This window comes from Borostomias antarcticus (genome assembly GCF_949987555.1).
Source record: "Borostomias antarcticus genome assembly, chromosome: 5".
In the NCBI taxonomy this organism is placed as follows: Eukaryota; Metazoa; Chordata; class Actinopteri; order Stomiiformes; family Stomiidae; genus Borostomias; species Borostomias antarcticus.
Window position 1 is genome coordinate 7,775,612 of NC_140238.1, and position 21,112 is coordinate 7,796,723.

The 21,112-nt window shown below is 45.3% G+C and overlaps 2 protein-coding genes across 3 annotated transcripts; one reads left to right on the forward strand and one right to left on the reverse strand.

Annotated features, from left to right (window-relative positions):
- Nucleotides 1-434: 434 nt before the first annotated feature.
- On the forward strand, nucleotides 435-2,670 carry erg28 (ergosterol biosynthesis 28 homolog). Its single transcript, XM_084437911.1, has 5 exons — nucleotides 435-529; nucleotides 712-876; nucleotides 969-1,059; nucleotides 1,178-1,296; nucleotides 2,003-2,670. The coding sequence occupies exons 2-5, from the start codon at nucleotides 744-746 to the stop codon at nucleotides 2,089-2,091; spliced, it is 432 nt and encodes a 143-aa protein (XP_084294037.1). The 5' UTR covers nucleotides 435-529; nucleotides 712-743; the 3' UTR covers nucleotides 2,092-2,670.
- A 95-nt stretch (nucleotides 2,671-2,765) lies between these two features.
- On the reverse strand, nucleotides 2,766-20,051 carry flvcr2a (FLVCR choline and putative heme transporter 2a). 2 transcript variants are annotated; one of them, XM_084438767.1, is made up of 10 exons: nucleotides 19,345-20,051; nucleotides 16,609-16,750; nucleotides 12,753-12,893; nucleotides 10,774-10,841; nucleotides 10,126-10,229; nucleotides 6,972-7,082; nucleotides 6,648-6,753; nucleotides 6,362-6,473; nucleotides 5,848-5,912; nucleotides 2,766-4,298 (listed from the first exon to the last, which is right to left on the reverse strand). In XM_084438767.1, the coding sequence occupies exons 1-10, from the start codon at nucleotides 19,963-19,965 to the stop codon at nucleotides 4,293-4,295; spliced, it is 1,476 nt and encodes a 491-aa protein (XP_084294893.1). In that variant the 5' UTR covers nucleotides 19,966-20,051; the 3' UTR covers nucleotides 2,766-4,292. The 2 variants fall into 2 exon arrangements, with proteins under 2 accessions (XP_084294893.1, XP_084294892.1); XM_084438766.1 differs by lacking the exon at nucleotides 2,766-4,298 and having other exon boundaries at nucleotides 5,809-5,912.
- Nucleotides 20,052-21,112: the final 1,061 nt, after the last annotated feature.

The window sequence follows — 21,112 nt, forward strand, 5'->3', positions numbered from 1 at the left end:
TACCCAACAGCCGCACAAAGCACAACTCAAACTTTGATTGGCTGAAATAATGAAATAAGGCGGAACCTAAAACCATGCACGACTCATTACCGAACCTCGTTTTAAATCACCAGGACAAGTGACAATCGCTCACGCCTGCAGTCAAGTCATTTATAAATCCCCCCAAGTCAAATATCAGTAATCTCCGCCTGATCGCATTCACTAAATCCCCACAGAAAACTGGAGACACATCCCTCATCGTGGTTTTGAGCCGCCTGAACTGTCCATGTCCCAGGCCTACACGAGTGCATCTGTTACACCGCCGGGCGGACTAGTGAATCTAAATTACTATTTTTTCTTTAAATGAATGGGGCGACTCGATGAAGCCATTCTTTGAGCTACATCATTGGCCGGATATAGTGTTCATTATATGCCTTCTTTCGGACATGTTCATATTTACGTTTCGTGATTATTGATTTAGGTTCCAGCTCCCTACATCGTTATGCCCTTTTCGTAACTTGCCAGGAACGACATTACTTGGTAGCCTACTGTAAGTGTTAAAGGGACTATTTTTGTCATTCGAGCGAGCTTGCTGTTATGTGCAGAAGCTAGAAACCTGGAATGCTTACCTGACTAGCAGGCCAGCTTGTTTTCGCCAACACCTGGAAACTGCCTTTGCTGCCTGGTAGCTACCTTTATGCATGGTGTTCTGATCCTTCACCCTTCCTGTAGGTGTTAGCAGGTGCACCCCGCAGAAGGCAGAGATGGGTCGGTTTCTAAACGTACTGCGGAGTTGGTTGGTGATGGTGTCAGTCATTGCTATGGGAAACACCGTCCAGAGTTTCAGAGATCACAGTTTCCTCTCTGAGAAACTCTACACAGGCACACCGGAGTTTGGTGAGTGTTTTATTAGGTTCCTCAATGGGACTATTTATAGAAAGGTTGTTGCAGTCTAAAGTAGGCCTGTTTTTTGTTATTTTTCTATCCAGTAAATGGTCTGCAGGCACGGACGTTTGGGATCTGGACTTTGTTGTCATCCATCATCCGATGTGCCTGTGCCATCGACATCCAGAACAAAACGTAAGAGGCCTGCAGCCTTGCCCTGCTATCCATGCAGGACCCATCAAGACAGTTTCATATGCTGTGAGACACGCTTCCATCTTGAATCCTGACGTCTGTGTCCTTCCTCTGCCTGCAGGCTCTACCACATCACCCTGTGGACATTTGTGCTGGCTCTGGGCCACTTCCTGTCAGAGGCCTTCATCTACAAAACTGCACCTCTGACTATTGGTGTGATGGCACCTCTCATTGTGGCAAGTAAGGCCTAGTTTGTACAGTACTGTATGAGACAAGCTGTGATGGATCACAGCTCTGGGCTTAAATAAAATTCCAGGACCTCAAGGGTCTTTTATTGACCACACACAGTAGTACACGCATGAGCGGCAAACACAGCACACAACACACACACATGCTGTCCGCAGGTGTTGGCGGTGGAATTTGTCCTTCGCATTTTTCCCATCCAAGCTGTCCTTGGATGGGAAAAATGTGCAACCAGGAGCAGTGGGCAGCCATCGTTCATGGCGCCCGGGGACCAAGTCCAAGTGCTCAGTCCATCTCCTGGCCAGGGACGGAACTGAAGAGTATTTTTTTTCGTATTGGGTTCTTGGAAGGAAACGGGGAGAACATGCAAACTCTGTACATAAAGGCCTGAGAGACCTTCTTGCTGTGAGGCGGCAGCGCTGCGCCAACGTGTCGCACATGAGCGATTTGGGATTCAGTGTCTTGCTCAAGGACACTTCGGCACTGCCGGGAGCTGGGATTGAACCAGCCGGCCGCTCTACCTCCCGAGCTACGTGCCACCCTTATGCCGCCCGTACGCCATCCCAAGAATTGTGGTCTAGTGGGGATAATGTTGTATAACATAACCTAATAATGACAACATGAAGCATTATAGTGATATTGCTGATCTCTCCCCTTGCTGTTGTGTGGATATTCCTAAGAATTTCTCCTCTTATGCTTCCAGGTTTCTCTATCATGGGAATGCTGATCGGCTTTCAGTGTATCACAGAGCCTGAGGAGGAGGTGGGGGCGCGCCAGAAGAAGAGGAACTGAATCCAAGCTACAGGAGAACTTCCGTCAGGCATCGTGTTTCATCCCACCACCAGAGGGAGCTGTGTAATAGACTTCTGCTGCTTCTTGCCTTGAGGAATGGGTGGCCCATTTCCTGTATGTTCTAAGAAAAGAGCCCATGGTGTAGATTGAATGTCTGTAAAACAAATTATTTTACGGGTGATTAGACCTGTATTCTTTACTTGGGCTGTGAGTCGACTGTACCACCTAGTGTGTTTTTTTATGGTTACAGTTTGACAACCAGGACAGTGGTTATTTCCTTATACAGTGTACAGTAGTAATGATTTAAATTTGTGTTTTATTAACAGTGATATATGATTTATGTGTGGACTGGAGCTGTTTGGCAAATGTGTGGCGTAAGATATGGCAATACTGTATATTAATTTTAATGGACAGTTTACAATTGGAATTGTGCTGTTAAGGTACAGTATAAGAGCATTTCCTACTCAATCCAGGATAATAGGTTTAGTATAATTTGAAGGCGTTTTTGTTCTTTATCTCAGAAGCAGTGGTGAGATATGAGTCCATATGCACATGGGACATGTCTCTTTACTGTGACCAGCAGCTGGTGTGTGTGGTAGAAGACGTCCATCAATAAACAGACAGGAGACTCTTACAAAGTTTTTTTTTCTTTACTTCAATAGACTAACCCGAACTCTTAAAGATGTACACACTATCAGAGATTATTTGCTGAACAAATGTACATTTATACAAAACTTGGATATGTTTTCCATTACTGAGTAAGATAATCAGTTTAAATTCACCATTCATTCATGGTGTGTACAAAAAGTTCTTCAAAAACGAATATACTGTATCATTGGAGTGATAAACAACACAAGATTATTGATAACTAAAATCACTAGACAACTCTAAACACAATACATCAAGTAAAATAAACACACTGTACTGTGGACATTCATCATGAATGCAACTACCTATGTGAAATGTCATGAAATCATGAAACTTCTCAATAACAAATATACAGGTGCAGCGAATCATACATATAACATTACTTCCTTGTGCAAAATGAATGCGATGGATTGAACTACCTCTCTTCTCCACACTAAATATTTTGTACTCACATTCAGTTATCATACTGTAGCATTCCTCCTTCAAAGTCTCTTAGACATATCATTCCACAGAAATGCCCCTAGACACAACCTCCCACCCCAAACCAAAGTTTGTTTGTTTGTTGTTTTCTTAGAATGCGGTTAGAGCAGGTTGAGTCTCCAGTGTAGATTACTTTCACAAGGACAGGACTGGCCTTCTGAGACCTTCTCAGATGCACAGCATCAACTGTATTCATCACTACAGTGCAAGAAGTACCCAGAAGTTCCCCCTTGTAGTATTTCATAGCAGATAGTGATATCAAATGCCAGTTAAGCTACAGTATTGGTCACCCCCACACCATTTACAGAAAACAGAAATCACTATACTTTTATCTTGTACATTCTAAAAATAGAACACAATACCTTCAGCAATGTAAAGACTTCAATTACACATGGTATTGGTCAAATACCGTCTTATAAAATAACTAGCACAGTTGGAATATCGCATAGATTACTTAATCATTGGCATCAATTAGAGTGGAAACATTTAAACCATTTATGTGACAAAGTTGGAGAGGTAAATGTTTTGTTTTTCTGGTGATACAGTAAGTATGTGTTCATTACCATCAGCTCATCATAAATGCTTGATTGACAATCCAACCAGCTCCTGAGAGGGAGATTAAATCTTTGAAGATTCCGTGTGCGTTCCTCTGTGTGATTGACTTTGCATAGCTTGCGTAGAGCTAAGGAGCCGGTAGGGTAGTACAGTACAATTTGCTGGAGTTGCAGGCAGAACTCGGCCCCCTCCTCCTCCATACACTAGGCTACAGTAAGTGCCTTATCTGCAGAACTGTCAGCTCAGACAGTGTCAGTAAGGGCTTCATCCGGGGCCAATAGGATGTCGTTTTCATTTAATTCATCAAATAACATGTTCTGTCTCATTCAGGATTCATACAGTATGTTCGCTCTTCACATTTGTAAGTCTGTGTGTGTGAGCTCTGTGTTCTTGATGTCAGTATGATGTAACCCAGGGGTTGCCTGATCTCCTTAAAGTTGTCCAGCCGGGGCCCCAACTTCTAACTTGACCTCTTCCAGGGTCACGGCCAGCGAGGTCCCTCCCTCCAGATGAGCTGCTTATTCCTAGGAAATCAAAATTATCATACTTACAAAACAATATTCAAACTTTCCATACCATAAAAACATGATCCCACTTCAAACATGTTCTATCACTCCTCTGAAGGACAAATTAAAGCCAGTAGTTATTAAAGCCATAGTATTTAATGGTGGGGGGGCTCTATTAGGACTAGCTCACTAATGTTAATCAAGAGGATGATATTGAGGATTTTCCAACTAGCTTCCAGAAGGATGGTCAAATGGGGCACTGATGGTTACATTTCATACAGTAGCATACTGACACTGTAATATTGCACAAAGTAGCTTCCCCGCTATGAAGTGAAGAATTTGAACCAAAAAAATACACAAAGTGTGGTACACAAGTCACAGTTTCTAGTACACGAGGTGCTTTGAGCATGAACATTTTCTCCCAAATCTGCTGTAATCAGCTTTAAACTACGTAATCTCACACGCCACCACTTCTGTTACTGGGGAGAAATTAAAGGTGACCTGCCTTTCCCTGTGAATAGAAGTGGTGGACTGACTGTTTTTGATTAATTCAGGATTATGTTTCGAAAAACGCATGAGCCTGGTATGAAACATTGTGGTATGAGACTTTTTTTTCCTTGTTTTTTTAAGAACAAAGCAAAACAACTATATCTGCTCATGGTTGTTATTATGACCTAGATTATGATTATAACCTATTAATCAAGTTTGATAAAATCTGCTGTTACAGCATTTATTATTGCATCATAGAGTAAGCACAGTTGTTCATGTACAGTATTTGGCCAGAGTGAGAGAAGTGGTCAGTGACAGATGTGTGTGTGTGTGTGTGTGTGTGTGTGTGTGTGTGTGTGTGTGTGTGTGTGTGTATGTGTGCCTGGTACCCCTACATACCTTGACAGGTGTGTGTGTGTGTGTATGTTAGCGAAGTTGGAGGTTAGCGTCAGAACTGCTGCTGTTTTTCCGAGGGCCTGCTGGGTGATGTGGCCCCGTAGTGCTGGAGCGCAGACTGGGAGCCTGCAGGCTGGAACAACATCTGGGGAGTCACGCACCTGGGGGGCCCCAGGCCTCCACCTCCATCCACAAGCACTTCAGTGCTCTCCAATACCATGCAGCACATCCCAAAACAGCCAACTAACCTTCTGTCCAGCACTACACCTATCTTATTCCAATGCACAGCCACAGCACACTCACAGAGCATGCAGTGGAGCACAGTGGGTTGAGAGGAGCTGTCAGGGAGTACACAGCCGTGCTCTGAGCACACCGGAGGGGGGCGGGGAGGGGTGGGGTACAGGGTGTTTTCAGTGAGTTGAGGGAAAGTGCGGCAGCCTGTGCCAGCGAGGCAGTGTGTGCGTGTGTGTGTGTGTGTGTGTGTGTGTGTGATCGCGACCCCTGGGGGCTCCGCTCTCCCCCACGGGCCTACTACTACAGTACTTGGGTGAAGCAGCCAGCCAGCCAGCGGAGCCGCCAAGCCCATAGTCCCAGTCAGGGAGAGGCATCATCCAACACATCTCCTTTATAAGGAATAGAGAACCCACCTATGACACCACACAGCTCACACTGGTTTACTTACACTGGTCACGGGCGTCTCTACCAGCTCGTTGGCCTTCTGCCGTCGGAGGTCTGACTTGATGAGTGCTGTGTGATACAGAGGACCAGAGAAAAGGCATAGAACACTTAACACTTAGTTCCAATGTGAAAAGGTCCACTTTAAAAAGATAGTGGACATTTTTGTGGTACATTGAAGGGACTGGGGTTTATTACTATAACAATTAATGTTATGTTTTAATACCCTACTTCGTCTGAAATAAGAAATACTTTCACCATTGGCCACTAGGGGGCATCATTAGTCCATGGATCTGATCACGACAGCTGTTACACAATAACTGAGAATAACTGACTGACACAATGGTCTCAGGAGAAGTCATGCAGTAAGCTGTCCTATGAAGCAAAAATTGGCCATGAAACAATTCATGCATCACCGTGTCATGAATGAAGGCAGATGAGTCCAATGTTCACACAAGAGTGGCTGTGCTGTTACAAAACAGCACGGCAGTGTATGAGCTGAAGGGAAAGCTTGGCTCTACCTGTCATAATCGTCCCTATGAGGAGAAAGAAACACAGGAAGATGTTCCCGGCCAGCGTTCCATAGCGGTCAATGATCTTCCCTTGGCCGATAGTGAATATGATCCCAAACACCTGGAACCAGACGGTCAAAGGTGAAATAGGTCGGGCTGAAATAGGTCGGGCTGATCAAGTCTCTTCTCCATGATGTGTCATACAATCATAGACCCTGTTCAGCAAACACATCACCATACAAACATGATACATAGAGAAAGAGCGTTGCCACTGGTAGGATTCCTTCCGGGTTACCTGAGCTGAGCAGTTGAGCAGTCCTGACGAGGTGCCCTCAGACTCTGGGTAGGTGAGCTCCACCGCAAACTCAAATCCTAAGGGCAGGTACCCTGTCATGAAGAAGCTGTGGACAGGTAAGAGCTAGGTTAGGTTAGGGCTCATCAACTTGAAAAGGGTCTAGAACTGTTGCTAAGTGTTGGGAAATGTATTGTCTACATAATCCATTCTTTGTTACAATGACGTTTTTACACACGTTGTGAACACAAATAAAGATGTGTGTGTGTGTGTGTGTGTGTGTGTGTGTGTGTGTGTGTGATCCCACAGTCGCTTCCCTGTGCTCACCCCAGAGCTCCTGAGGTCACAAACACCACCCACAGGTGGCCTAAATTGAGGGTGAAGGCATAGACCACCATCCCTACAAAGCTCAGCAGGTAGACCACCAGGGTCGTCTGTCTGGAGAGAGGAGAGGAGAATCAGGTGTTAGCTCATAGTAGACCACCAGGGTCGTCTGTCTGGACAGAGGAGAGGAGAATCAGGTGTTAGCTCATAGTAGACCACCAGGGTCGTCTGTCTGGAGAGAGGAGAGGAGAATCAGGTGTTAGCTCATAGTAGACCACCAGGGTCGTCTGTCTGGAGAGAGGAGAGGAGAATCAGGTGTTAGCTCATAGTAGACCACCAGGGTCGTCTGTCTGGAGAGAGGAGAGGAGAATCAGGTGTTAGCTCATAGTAGACCACCAGGGTCGTCTGTCTGGAGAGAGGAGAGGAGAATCAGGTGTTAGCTCATGGTAGACAACCAGGGTCGTCTGTCTGGAGAGAGGAGAGGAGAATCAGGAGAATCAGGTGTTCATGGTCCACAGGGCTCCCCACAGTCATCTTCACCTCATAGACACAGTGGCATCCTTTACTTTGGGGATTCTCGTCACACTGGCCCAGCCCAAATGTGTGCGCTACCGTACAAGATTGCTGTAGTGTGCTTGCATTTCCCTTATGTCCCACATACAGAAACACACACAGTAAGCCAATCCCCAACAGCTCAGCTCAACAAATCAGATTGCAAATTTAATCTGATCTCATTTCACTTTCGCCACAAAGCATGTAAGACAAGTCCCGTGCAGACTAAAGTTCCCCAAATACAAGCCCAGAGAAAAAATCCTCTTTCCTTCCCGTGGCCTGAACTGTAAGGCCAAACTGTTAGATAGGAGCTGCACTGGGACATGGGCAAGGACTGACAAGGAAACGACTACAAAGACTACAAGAGCATCATCCAGCCCATTCTCCTTTACTGCTCCTGCTGTTTCTTCAACATGCTCACTGCCCCCAATAAAAACACACTCCTCCGAATCACACACACCGCCTCTAAAATCCTCGGCCTCCCCACCCCCAGCCTCTCAGACCTCAACAACCGAACCATCGCACGTAAAGCAAACACCACAGCACATGACCCCATGACCCCAGTCACCCCGTCTACCCAGGGTTCATTGTGCTCCCATTAGGCCGCACATACAGAGCCCGAGCCCTGGCCTGGAAACGGGCCCGATTCAGGAAGAGCTGTGTTCCCTCTGGCATCTCACTCCTCAATAAGACACCATGATGATAACCCCTCAATCATCTTATGTAATTTGTATACATGTATGCACAGGTGTGTGTACAGTATGTGTAAATACTGTATGGTTGGTGATTATATGTAAATGTGAGACTGTAGGGTAAATGTAGATGTAAATGTAAATGTATGATAATGGGTTTGTATTATGTGTAGCACTGTACAGACATGAAAATGAATGTCCTGTTAAGAATCTATCTATCTATCTATCTATCTATCTATCTATCTATCTAGCTATCTATCTATTTATCTATCTATCTGGTCATCTCTGAGAGGAAAAACAAGAACCCTTGTCATAACTGGCATTTTCTACATAAACAGGCTTACAAAGCCTTGCAAAGCTTGCAAAGCTCTTTGTACAACCACGCGTGAAACATTAGTGAAACATCGCTCCACGATGTTGTTGTTAATATAACCTAGACTGAAGGCTCCCACACAGGAAGGTAGGAATGTTGAGACTCGAAAACAGAAATACAGACTGACTGCTTTGGCCGCATGTATTCTAATGGCGTATCAAGAATTGGAAACATACCATGTTCTACTGTATATAACATGTAGAACTGTGGACAAACGGAAGCAGTCGAGTGACTACAGTATGGTAGGCAGGTTGGCACTTGAGAGTTATACTGTATCTGAATGATATGTCCAGTTGAATACCACGCTTAATTAAAAATCCCACACAGAAAATGGCTGATGTGAAGTTTCCCTCGTCTCGTCACAAAAACACATCAGGGCAGCTAAGGACCTGTAGAGAGAGCATCTCTGCTCAGATAGATAAACAGATGCATTAAACATCGTACACATAAAACATCATACACATAAAACATCGTACACACATTACACATTCTGTACACATACTGCATATACACTCATCGCACTCCATTTTGTATAACTGTATTTTGTATCTGTGTTTTGCACTGCTCTTTTGCGCTGTCCTGTCTTTGCAGTGTCCCGTCTTGTCCCTTCACCCTGTCTAACGTCGTCTCCATCAGTGTTACGCACCATTGACCAAAGCAAATTCTAGGATAGCATGTGTAAACTACCTGGCTAATAAACTGATTCTGATTCTGATAACACTCTCAGTCCCTCCAGAACCTCCTCAGTCTCGGCCAGCATCAACATGAAAGCCCTCAGGCTCTCAGACACCTCCCACTGACTGGGAGACTTTACAGACATTCATGCAGAACAGAAGAGCCCTTCCTTTAGCAAACACTGGGACCAAAGAGAGAGACCAGGGAGCCTGGGCAAAAGCTCTTCCACTTTAAGGTCCCTTTGACTTTCCTGTCTTTATGACAGTAGGATGAAAGACAGTGTGATGTCATGCTGCCAAAAGAATGGTAGATACTGTATATATTTGCATATCTGAGCTGCGAGCTGCGCAATCTCAACTGGTTTAAGTCACTGTATAATCACACAAATAAAGGGGGAGCTAAAGCCTTATCAGTTTTTATCATAATCATATCAACCTTCATGAGTCCTCGCCCAACTTAGACCAGGACCAAAATCAAGTCCACTACATAAATAGAATAGAATGGTTGATAGTCAGCAGAGAGCTAAATCTTCATAGTGAATTGTGGTGGCATACATTCAAATGGACCTGACAAGATGTAAGTGGATCTTCTACTCTCTACACATCTGTCAACACTCCCATTACTAGTCATGACAGTAGGACAAGGATATTGTGTAATACCTTATTTACTTACAGTAGTTCTGAGTTAACAGGAAACCTTTGTTTTAACCTTTTGTTCACTTATCGTACTGCAACTCTAAAGAAGAACCTTCAGAGCCCAAGTCTCACACACATTTTTTTTCCTGTTGGAGCAAAATGTTCTGTGGGCGTAAAAATGCCAGTGCTCAGAGGTCAGTGCTAGTAGTACGAACTCTAGAACATCTTACTTGTACGTTTTGGTCTTGTCCAACCAGACTCCACATATGAGTGAGCCCACCATGCCTGCAATGACAATGGTCAGGCCGATCCTCCCAGCATTCACCTCCTCGCCCTGTGGAGACGGAGAACATAACTGAACACGCCTTTACCTTTTGGTAGGACACTGAAGACAGACACACTGGCTCTCGATGCAAGGTGATTTAATAAACGGACAACGATTCGGCCTTGCAGCCTTTGTCAAAGTCTAAACTTCGTTTATTAAATAACCTTGCTTCGAGAGCCAGAGAGTGCAATTTCTTTCTTTTATTCATTATATCATCTGTTACCGGCACCTCTCAAAGACTGTCTATGCTGTGCATTCTCTTTTTTCTAGAACACTGAAGACCCACTGAAGACTCAAGACACCAAACTCTTCCGTGTTGTTATCTGAGGAGAGCTGACTTGCTATACCAGATTACTTGGAATCTCTGACCCCAATTATCTTGGTCAGGGTTACACCACTGCAGTCAAACTGTCTTAAATCTGTATCCTCCCCCTAAACACACACAAAATATGGTCTAGACACAGTAGCCCAATTTATCAACAAGGGACAGCGTCCAAAGGTTGTCTCCTTTGACTGAGTTTAAGTGTTTTTCAGGATACTTTACTTTACTTACAGGATAGTGCTCGATGATCATTCTGTTGAGTAGGGTGGAGATAGCATAGAAACAACCCACGTTCAGACCTGCAGAAGACATGGGGGAGGATGTCAGTTCACTCTATGGGACCTTTATCAAAGTTCTTGCTCTCAAGAGTGGTTGCTATTTCTGAAATCTCCAATTTGACACATCAAAGTAGTACTGTCTAAAGCATGTGGAGATGAGAGAAGCAACAGAAGGTCCACTGAGGCGATTCCAACCTTCGGCGGCCAGCATATACCAGGTAAAGAGCTAAGAGCCTCCAACCATCCACAACATGATCAGACTGACAGATGAGATCAGATAAGATATGAAAACCTTTATTGTCCATTAAATTTACATGTAATGGAAATTTGTCTTTTATGTGTTGCACTCTGGCAACACATAAAACAGACAATAAAAAACAACTTAAGGGCATACAAGCATAGACTTAAAATTCCTGTCTGTGAGGTTACACTTTTATGGACTAATAATCCTCAACTTCAGGGGCAGCTATGACCTTTAAACTTGGAGTCTTGTGACCATAAAAGCAGAGGGACCTTTACGCACACATCGGATGAGTTGCATGTCTTGACGTATCTAGACAACTTAGCAATAACTGTGATTGAGAGCGTCCTTATCTAGAGCGGATGATATCTTCATGATGACGTGTACTGTCATGGAATTTTACACCTAGTCTCAAGACTATTCAGATTCATATCTTTTCTTTCAATACCTATTCATCCAGTCCCCTGCCTTTTGCTATTGTAAACACCTCAACCTTTTGTTTCTCTCTCTCTTTTGTAATTGTAAACACCTCCTCTACCTCGCTCTTCCTCCTCTCTTTGTTTAAGTCAGAAGGGCCACACCTTCTGTCCTTCCCGTCCTGGCTCAGACCTTTTGTTTTCTTTGTCCATATTCAAAGTGAGTTTTCATCCCTCGACCACTGTTTGATATCCGTCACCTTACGATGACGTATAGACAACTCAGCCAATCAAATATCGGTTGCACCACATCCTTGCTTTGAGCAGATATAAGGAGGATATCCGGCGAGCTCATGTTACTTCTGTTGGTGAACCACTCTGTGTTTTACTTTGAGGTCCGTTTGCAATGGTATTGTTTTCTTAATAAATCTGACTGAACCTATTTTTGAGCGAACCTGGGCTTTGGCAAATACTTCATTTTTCTCAACTACAGTACATGTTTGTTTTTTACTGTATGTTGGAGTCACCTCACCTTTCACATCAATAACATAATCCACGTAATCCATGTTCTGATCTTTGCTGACCTCAGGAGTTAGTTTGATGAATCAGATGAGTGTTTGGTGTATTTGAATCTTCGGACATTCTGGGTACTTTCTGATCCGCAGGCGTCCAGATCTGGCCTCTGTAGCCCACAGACCAGGTTGTCTCTGGGGCCCCTACCATAAGGGAGGCTGCTACATGTGTACGTGTGGTTCTTTCCTTCCCCTTACAAAACACCCATCAATCCATTCCTCGATGTCGTCAGATACAGTAACAAGCCTTTGACCTCAACCAATACCACTAGAATACAGGTGCATCACAAAAAATTAGAATATTGTGGAAAAAGTCCTTTATTTTCTGTAATTTAATTCTAGATCCATTACACAAAGTGAAATATTTCAAGCCTTTTTTGTTTTAATCTTTATGATGTTCATTTATACACTCAATACTTGGTGGGGGCTCCTTTTGTACAAATTACTGCATCAACGTGGAACATGGCACGGAGGCAATAAGCCTTGAAATATTTTACTACATGTATAATGAATCTACAGTATTATATAAGAATATCACTTTTTGAATTAAATTACGGAAAATAATGAACTTTCCACAATATTCAAATTTTCTGAGATGCACCTGTATTCCAGTCATATTGGTTGAGGTCAAAGGCTTGTTACCTGTTCCAAACATGCCTGGTCAGGCCTGGGTGCTGAGTGAGGGAGCGCGCCAGGGACCCACCGTAGCTGATCGTCAGCAGGAGAAAGGGAATGTTGCCCAGGAGTCTCCTGATGGAGGCCATGTAGGAATACTGCTCTGGGGGGATGTTCCTGGCCTGGGCCTGGGCCTGGGTGGGAGGGATGTCTGGCTTCTCCTGGAACACTGTTGGGGATACACACACACACACACACACACGAGTAGCTCTTTCAAAACATATGAATTTTATGATCCTCTCATGAACCCCCCCCCCCCCCAATAAAAACATATTACAGCGAAATTGACACATTAACAGGGACAGGTTGATCCCCCATCAAAGGAAGGAGGGGCAGGGAAGGTCACGGCCACGTTGGCTCAGAGTGGGGGGGGGGTGGGGGACAGGGACGAGGGGGGGTTAAGGGAGGAAAGATTAAGACAGAAGGTGGAGATAAGAAGAGTGGGACCTAAGGAAGTGAGATAGAGAGGTAGAGACAACTAGAACGTGTCTGGGCACTCCCCTGACCTTTGGAGAGAAAAGATAACACACAACACTGAGGAACTGGAGAGATGCGCTTGTAGCAGTTGACCCTATCAGGGCCTATCTCTCCCTCCACGTCTGACATCCTGCCCAGCGTAAGCAAACAAACACGCCACGTATCCCGAGGGCTGAGTCACACTGGAGCACCCAGGTATGGACTCCAAACAGTAGGAGAGCAGGGATCAGTCCATAAGAGCAGGAGTTCACCCAGAGCAGGCCCACAGCCAACTAGTTTCCTTGTCAGCTGGCTCATTAAGAGCTATAGGCTACAGCTTGTTAACTGGCTACCACCCCACAAAGCTGTACAGTGTACACACAAGTCAGTACACGTCTGATTTGAGTAGAGCGAGGGAGAGAGAGCACAAACTTGCGGGGCTCCGGTGTCCGGGGGGTCTGGGGTGTGCTTACCCAGCTGCACACGTTGCTTCCTGTCTGGCAGGAAACCAATGATCCACTGGTGATCAGGCTCACTAACACCTGGTTAGTTTGTCATGAAGAAGAGCCACCCATGATGGTTGCGAATGTTCACTTTTCTCCGGGTGCAATACTGGTCTACAGATATCCGTACATTTTCTGTTAACACATTAGCCTTTAATTCATGTACTGTCACATATAGTCTATAATGGATGCATAATGTATAACCAGTAACAGCCTCATAATAACCTTACTTAACTTCAGTGGTGTATATAGATCTTTTCTGTATTATGTTTATCTTATCTTATTTTATTGTGCTTCTTTTATATGCAAGTCAATTGATTGATTGATTGATTGATTGATTGATTCATATGCAAGTCCTCTGTGCACCATCCACCAAGTCCTCGGATGTAAATATGTACTGACTTGGCAAATAAATCTGATCCTGATTCTGATTTGTCAGCCACCACAAAGTGAGTCATCACACCCACAGATGGTATACAACCGCCACATTAGAACAACGCCAAACTGACGCTCTTAAATCTGATTCTGTTTACTCAAACATACTTCACATGGTCGACACAATAAAGATTCATTATGGATATCATCTCTTATAACCGGAGCAAATGCGTTCCTAAAGGGATAGTTCGGAATTTTGGACATAGGGCCTCATTTTTGATTTATCCATTTTCTCTGTGAAGTAGGACGGTGGAGCAATACTTCACTTTACCTACAGTACCTAATGTAGTTCCGGTGTTTACATTCCTAGGTAACGTGAAGTATCACTCCACCTTCCTACTTCCACAGAGAAAATAGGTCCCCACAAAGTAAAGGATTCAACGATAGTTTGACTTCAAAATGATGGTATACACACTCACTCAATAAGCACTGTGGAGTGTTTAAGTGAGTTTGGTAGTGGGTGCTTCCACATACCATTGCATTGCATTAGCGTTAGCGAGGCGTGAATGCCCAAACAAGCGGTGACATGTAATCAGCTGAAAATGAGCTCAATCAATCAACAACATAATGGGTAGGTCGAAAATGAGGCAAACATACTGTATGTATTTTATTTTAGGAATGAAAAAATAGCAGTGTTTATTCCAAGGGAAATATAATAAAATTAACAGGTACAATGTTATCATGCACCAACAGACCACAGCAAAATCCTCTTATGTGCAAATCTACTTGGCTAAATAAATCTATATAATAAAATTATACAGATTCTGATTCTGATACTGATAATGATTCTGACAGGAGACTCTTCTTAGCCAACCTCAGTGTGCGCAGCCAGAACTCAAATTGGAGCAAAGAGGTTGGGCAGGTCGGGTCAGTGACAAAACTGGAATGAGAGAAAACATGCCCCACCAATCCCCTCAGTGCCTCAGCAAGCATGCCCCTCCCCCAACCCCCTCCCCTCATCTCAGATGAAACGTAGAGGGGCCTGAGGGTGGTGGTGTAGGCTACCTCTTTTTCCACGGCACAAAGCCTGACAGATTCCCTGGCTTCCCTATGGAGAGCTGCAGAGGGCCGACATGGTACAACTCTGATCTCCCACTGACGCTAGAGACATACAGTAAGCCTCCTCTGTGACATCACTGTCATTCTGATACATCTGTGACTTAACAGTCAAGATCAAACTAATCTGTGGACCAACCATGGTCCGTCCTGTCTAGCGATGTGTTTAGTAGTAGTAGTTAGGACGGTGAACGTTGAGACACACACACAAACACACATGAGTGAGTGGCAATACAGAAAGCATGACACACACAAACACAAACATCTTCAGCGGTCGCCAGTGGAATTTGTCCTAGGTATTTTCCCATCTAAGCTGTCCTCCACCAGGGGCAGCCAGGAGCAGTGGACTAAGTCCAAGTGCTCAGTCCAAGTCCAGGTCTGGGACAGGACTGAACAACATCTGTTCCTCTGCATGTTTTTAGTATTGGGTTCTTGGGAGGAACGGGAGAAAATGCAAACTTCTGCCTAGAAAACCCAAGGACCCTATTGCTGCAACAGCACTAAGTACTGCACTACCATGCTGCTTGTGAGCAATTTGGGGTTCAGTGTTCTTGCTCAAGAACACTTTGGCACATTGCCAGGAGCTGAGATCGAACCAAGGACCTTCCGATGCCCAACCGGCTGCTCTAGCTCCCGAGCTACGTGCCACCCCATAAAGTATCGCCCCATAGATACTACACTTGATCTTAGCCAAAAGGCTGAGAAGCAAGATTAGTATTAGTAGTAGCAGTAGTAGTATTAGTAGTAGCAGTAGTAGTAGTAGTAGTAGTAGTAGTAGTAGTAGTAGTTATACTGTAGTAGTAATAGTAGGCTCCTGAGGTAAGACTTGCCCCAAACCCTATATTTTCTTTTTTAATGAGAAGTGAAGGAAGCATCAAACAAAGCCTAGGGGGTAAAATGATTCCATAAAACACTTCCACCTATTTAAAGTCCCGGCTTTCGTTTAAGATCACATCCAAATGAATCTCGTCGACTCGCCCTCGATTACAGCGATTACTGCCCTGGCCCGTCGATCGGGAGAGAAGTGACGTTGTGTTGTTGTGCAGGGAGCCAGAGGAGTGTGACAGCGAGGGGAGCTCGGGAGACAGGCAGGAGACGGGGGTTGGAGGGGGGGTTCCAAAGATAAACCCCACTGTCTGATGCAATGCCGTCTGATGACGGGTCTCCCAGAGCTCTTGCCGTTCCTGTCTAAAAATAGTGAGGCCAGTCACAGAGCAGATCTGATTTTGCGTGACTCTATGGGCAGAGGCGCTGTTGTAGCCGGGGGGCGGTCAGCAGACTGGCATCATCCTGTTTTCAATATTCCTAATTTTCTAGTGTGGCTTTGAGACAGAAGACAGTACAGGCCACAATAGGACGGAGTAATAGGTTGTTCAGCTCATTAATAATATTAGATGTGCTGCCAATGTCGACGGTCACTTCCCCTCCCCTTACCTACAACCACTAGGACGAAGATGGCAGTGGCCACGCCAGCCGTGATGTAGAACATGATGCTGATGTGGTACGCCAGCTCGTCCGTGTCCTCCACGTTAGGCACCAGGATGGGCGGGACCAGGAAACCAATGGCAATGCCCAACTATGGGTGAAAGGCACAGAAACCCAGTCAGTCAGTACTTGGTAACTCCACACACACACATACAGTACAGAACAATGTCCTCTAGGGAAAATACACATTATATGGAGGAAGCTTGGAGAGAGGGATGACAAGCAAAACAAACAGGGTGTGAGGTTTTCAAACTATATCAGACAGATACACAATACTGTATCATTCAATAGCGAGTTTTGTCTTGTTTTTTAAAAGCACATATATGTACTAAAACCTGGTATTTATGCTTGACAATTGTTAGACTGATGATGTATCTGCAAAAAGGCATGTACAAACAGTGTGTTAAGTCGTAAAGGTCAAGTCGGGCCCATATTTCTGGAGATGGTAGTCCAGAGATGTTCCTGAGGATGTCTATGGATCTTTGCAGACCACTTTCCAGCCTTTTGCCAAATGGCCAACAACTAGCCCACCTCTGACCCCCCGCCACACACACACACACACACACACACACACACACACACACACACACACATACATACACACTGTCCAGCAACTAGTGTGGTGGCGGTGCCGGTTTTTGGACTATGAGGCTGGCTAAACTTTCCAAATGTGAATTCCACATCAGAAGTGCCTACTTCTCAGCTTCCTGGAGCATCCAGAACATTCCAGAAGGGACGTCTTCCCAGGTGTTGTGTCTCTAGAGGAAAGGTGAGAAGGGAAGAAGGACCAAAAGAGAGAAGACCCAGCGAGGAGTGCTTATGGCGTGCAATCTTTTTGGTAAATGTTGTCTTCTCCCATCATTCCCCCAGCATGCTTGTTCCTCTATCCTCTGGGTCGACTAGCATCTCTGTCTCCCCCTACATCTAGTCTGTATAGTCTATTACTGACCATAACACAGCTAACATCAAAATACTAGAACTCTGATCGGCTCACTTCGGTGTCAATGTTCTGCTAGGGATAGTTTTATCAGAGACAGGAGCTTTTTTAAGACTAGTATCCCTAAAGTATGATTGAAGAGCGATATTTGTTCAATCAAAATAATTAGGTTAGAAATGCGAACAATGTGCATCGTGCTCCAATGATCCTTAAAATGCTTTCTATCCACTGCAGAGAGTCTAGCTTCCACTGCTTGTCCTAGGAGAGTCAAGGGAACATACTGTACTTTATTGAAACCCTGGGGGGGCAAAACTCTTTAGGTCTAAAAACATAAACAAAACCACCAGGTTTGGGCTATGAGCCAGAGGAATGATATCTTTTGTATGTTGTCTTTTATCTTGTCTTTTATCTAGAACGAGGAACAGTAGGTGGGTTTAAGGTGCAGTACAGAAAACATGCGTGACTAGTATGGCCGGTATGCAGTGTTTACACAAAAGGCTGTGGGAGGACATAGCTCAAGTGAAAAAAAACAAGCTTTTGGTTTGAGCAGCTGTAGGCCACTGGAGTGACAATCCACCGGAGGTTAGAGCTCATCAACACCCTGGGGTTCCAAAGAAGCGCGGAATATTGAAACCTACTGTTCTAAACCAAGCAGAATATCTACAGTGGACACATTGAAGGTCTAAGAAAAGGACTAACTGCATCAGAATTGATTCTCCTCAACAGATACGGCCACATTTCAAAATAATGTGTTTTTAAAAAAGCCCAGAAAACTCTGGGAGTCTCTCACTTGTCCTCTTTATTTCTTTACTATGCCCTCTGACTGCATACAGTAGCACCAGGCTAGCCCACAAGAGGAGACGTGTGATGTGATGTGGATCATCCCACTACCTTCCCTAACTTCCTGTTGCTCTACAGGTGTACTGTACTGACCGTTTTGATCTCTCCTAATGTGTTTGCAGTGCACCAGTGTGCCCAAATGGAACATTTGAACGCTTCTTCTTCGTCGTTTGGGTACGTTGGTTCGGTCCTCTCCCCCAGGCTCAGGGCCGAGGGGCTATCCTTTTACCATCCCGAGCCAAATACAGTATATATATTTGAACGCTAATTTCATACAAATAATCACAAATTTCCATCCCAGCAGCCATTACTAACTGGCCATGGAGACAGCGTTCTCCAGGGAGACAGGGTTCTCAGCGGCCTCTCTGTACAGGTCATTCACCAAAGCCGTGGAGATTGTTCAGAAGTGGACAGCTGGAATACTGGAAGGCAACTGCTATCCCCAGCCATTTTCCCAGGCTAGGAAGAACAAACCGCACAGAGACAGGTCATGTGTAAGCAGTTCTCTAGGTCGTGTCTAATTGAATTTGTTAAAAGTTGGTTTGAGTTAGTCAGCTCTCACCCCAATCTCTGGCCTCTGATTTACCACACACTTTCTAGACGGGCACATTAGGAGACACTTTCGGATTGTCTGGTGCCCACACAGACTGCCCAAGAGAGGGTTTCACTTCCTTCAGCCAGCTGACTAAAGAGAAACAGCTCACTACGGCAGGGGGAATAAGCATTTGCAGGAACAGAGAGAGACAAGAGACAGACAGCACCACAAAAAAATGAATCTGCAGAGCTTTCTCTCAATCTGTCTCTCTCACACACACACACACACACACACACACATTCTGTACACACAAACGTAAACATACTCTTGCAAATAGGTGTGAAAGGTCAAGGACGGGTAAACATGCACACACCTGGTTTCCCAAGACTCCAATGGAACAGGCAGTGGAAACTTCCTGCTTGCCGAACCACAGGGAGGCTAGCTTGGAGGGGATGCCCAGGATGTACACCGTGCCCACCGAGCACACAAACTGGCCAAAGAAGGTGACCGCGAACAGGTGGGGGGCGGCCGTCCCCGTCTTGATCCAGGCGCCGATGCAGTTGAAGGCGGAGCCCGCCAGCACCACGTCCCTCGCGCCCCGCTTGTCCAGGAACCACATGACGGGCCAGATGAGGGGGATGTAGGTGAGGAAGTAGACCATGGAGAGCCATTCCATGGTGAAACCGCTGATGCTGTAGAAGCGCGTGAAGATGTTGCTGATGATGCTGTACTGGAGCCACATGAAGGCGTTGCTCAGGGAGAGGGCGCTGAAGATGAAGAGCATGGCCCAGCGACGCCTGTACAGTTTGGTCTCCGTCGTGGGGCACAGCAGGGCCGTGTCGGAGACGGTGGCCTCCGAGTCCAAGCTGCAGCTCTCCTCCAGGGGCAGGTAGCGACCATGTTCCCCCTGGACGGATCCCCCCGCCGTCTCGGCCTCCCCGGCTTTGGCGTGGCCGTCCCACCGGTCCTGCTCTACCTCGCCCTGTGCAAACATACCGGTCAGGCCGGCGCGGTTGCCTTTCCCTTCTGCCTTCTGTAGCAGCAAAAGGGAAGCGCTCAGGTTCCTCCCTTTTGTGTGCGCTCTGGTATCTGTGACAAGTGTACGTCTTGTTCTTTACCTCTCCACCCCCCGCCTCCTAACCCACTGGGTGCTATGCGCCGACACCAAACACCATGGCAGGTATAGGAGGTGCGTTTTTGCGTGCGCGGCCGTGATTAAAGGCGATGACTGACGCTTGACTGCTCCCGCCGTTGTTGGAGTTGAAGTGCAGATGAGTTGCAGTCTAGATACGGAGAGAGCGGTGTTGGACAGCTTGACTGCCGGTGCCAGTGTTGAGACTTGTTCTGTATGTCCTGGTATTTATCACCATTAGCCTTGTATAGTCGTGTGACAGAGGTCTTTTGGGAGTCGTCCTTCTCCACTCAAAACTCCTCCTTCCAACTCGGGTTACAGGAGCTGCCCCCCGGCATCTCATAGCAGGCTCTCTGTGTGTACTACAAGAGAGACTAATGTCTACAGACACATAATCAAGATATCAGACGGAACTGAATGGCATTCATGTGCTTTGAGCACATGATGCGCGTTGTGCTCTCCCTACTCAGCACAATAAAAGTCAGCCGTAATACAACAGGATGGGTGACACATTAAATGAGTTGCTAGACAGGGAACTAGACAGGGAACACTCTTGTAGATGATATGTTTTATAAGTATGACATTGAGTTAGCAGCAACAGTGACCCTAGAACTAGTCTTCAGGACTGGAGAAGTCACACTCAGTCTAAGGGCTATACATACTGTAGTGGTGGGTCTTTTAAGTTCAACCAGTTTATTTACAGTAGTTCAAAGAGGGCTCCTGAGAATTGAGAATTTAAGTTCTGCATGCGTTATAAATATGTAGCACCATCATATACATTTTGATAGTTCTTAGGGCAACTCAAAAACTATTTTTAACAGTATTAAACTTGTAGGCTTCCAACAGCAGGTTGTTTGTTTTCTCAGTCAGAGACACCCTGGAGGCTACAGAGATTTGTCTCAGCTAGGCGACTGCACTGACGTTTTACAGTCAGGCATACATGAAGCAAGCAACACTACCATATTCTCCTTATGATATTGAAACAAACACTTGGTTGGATTTTAAATTG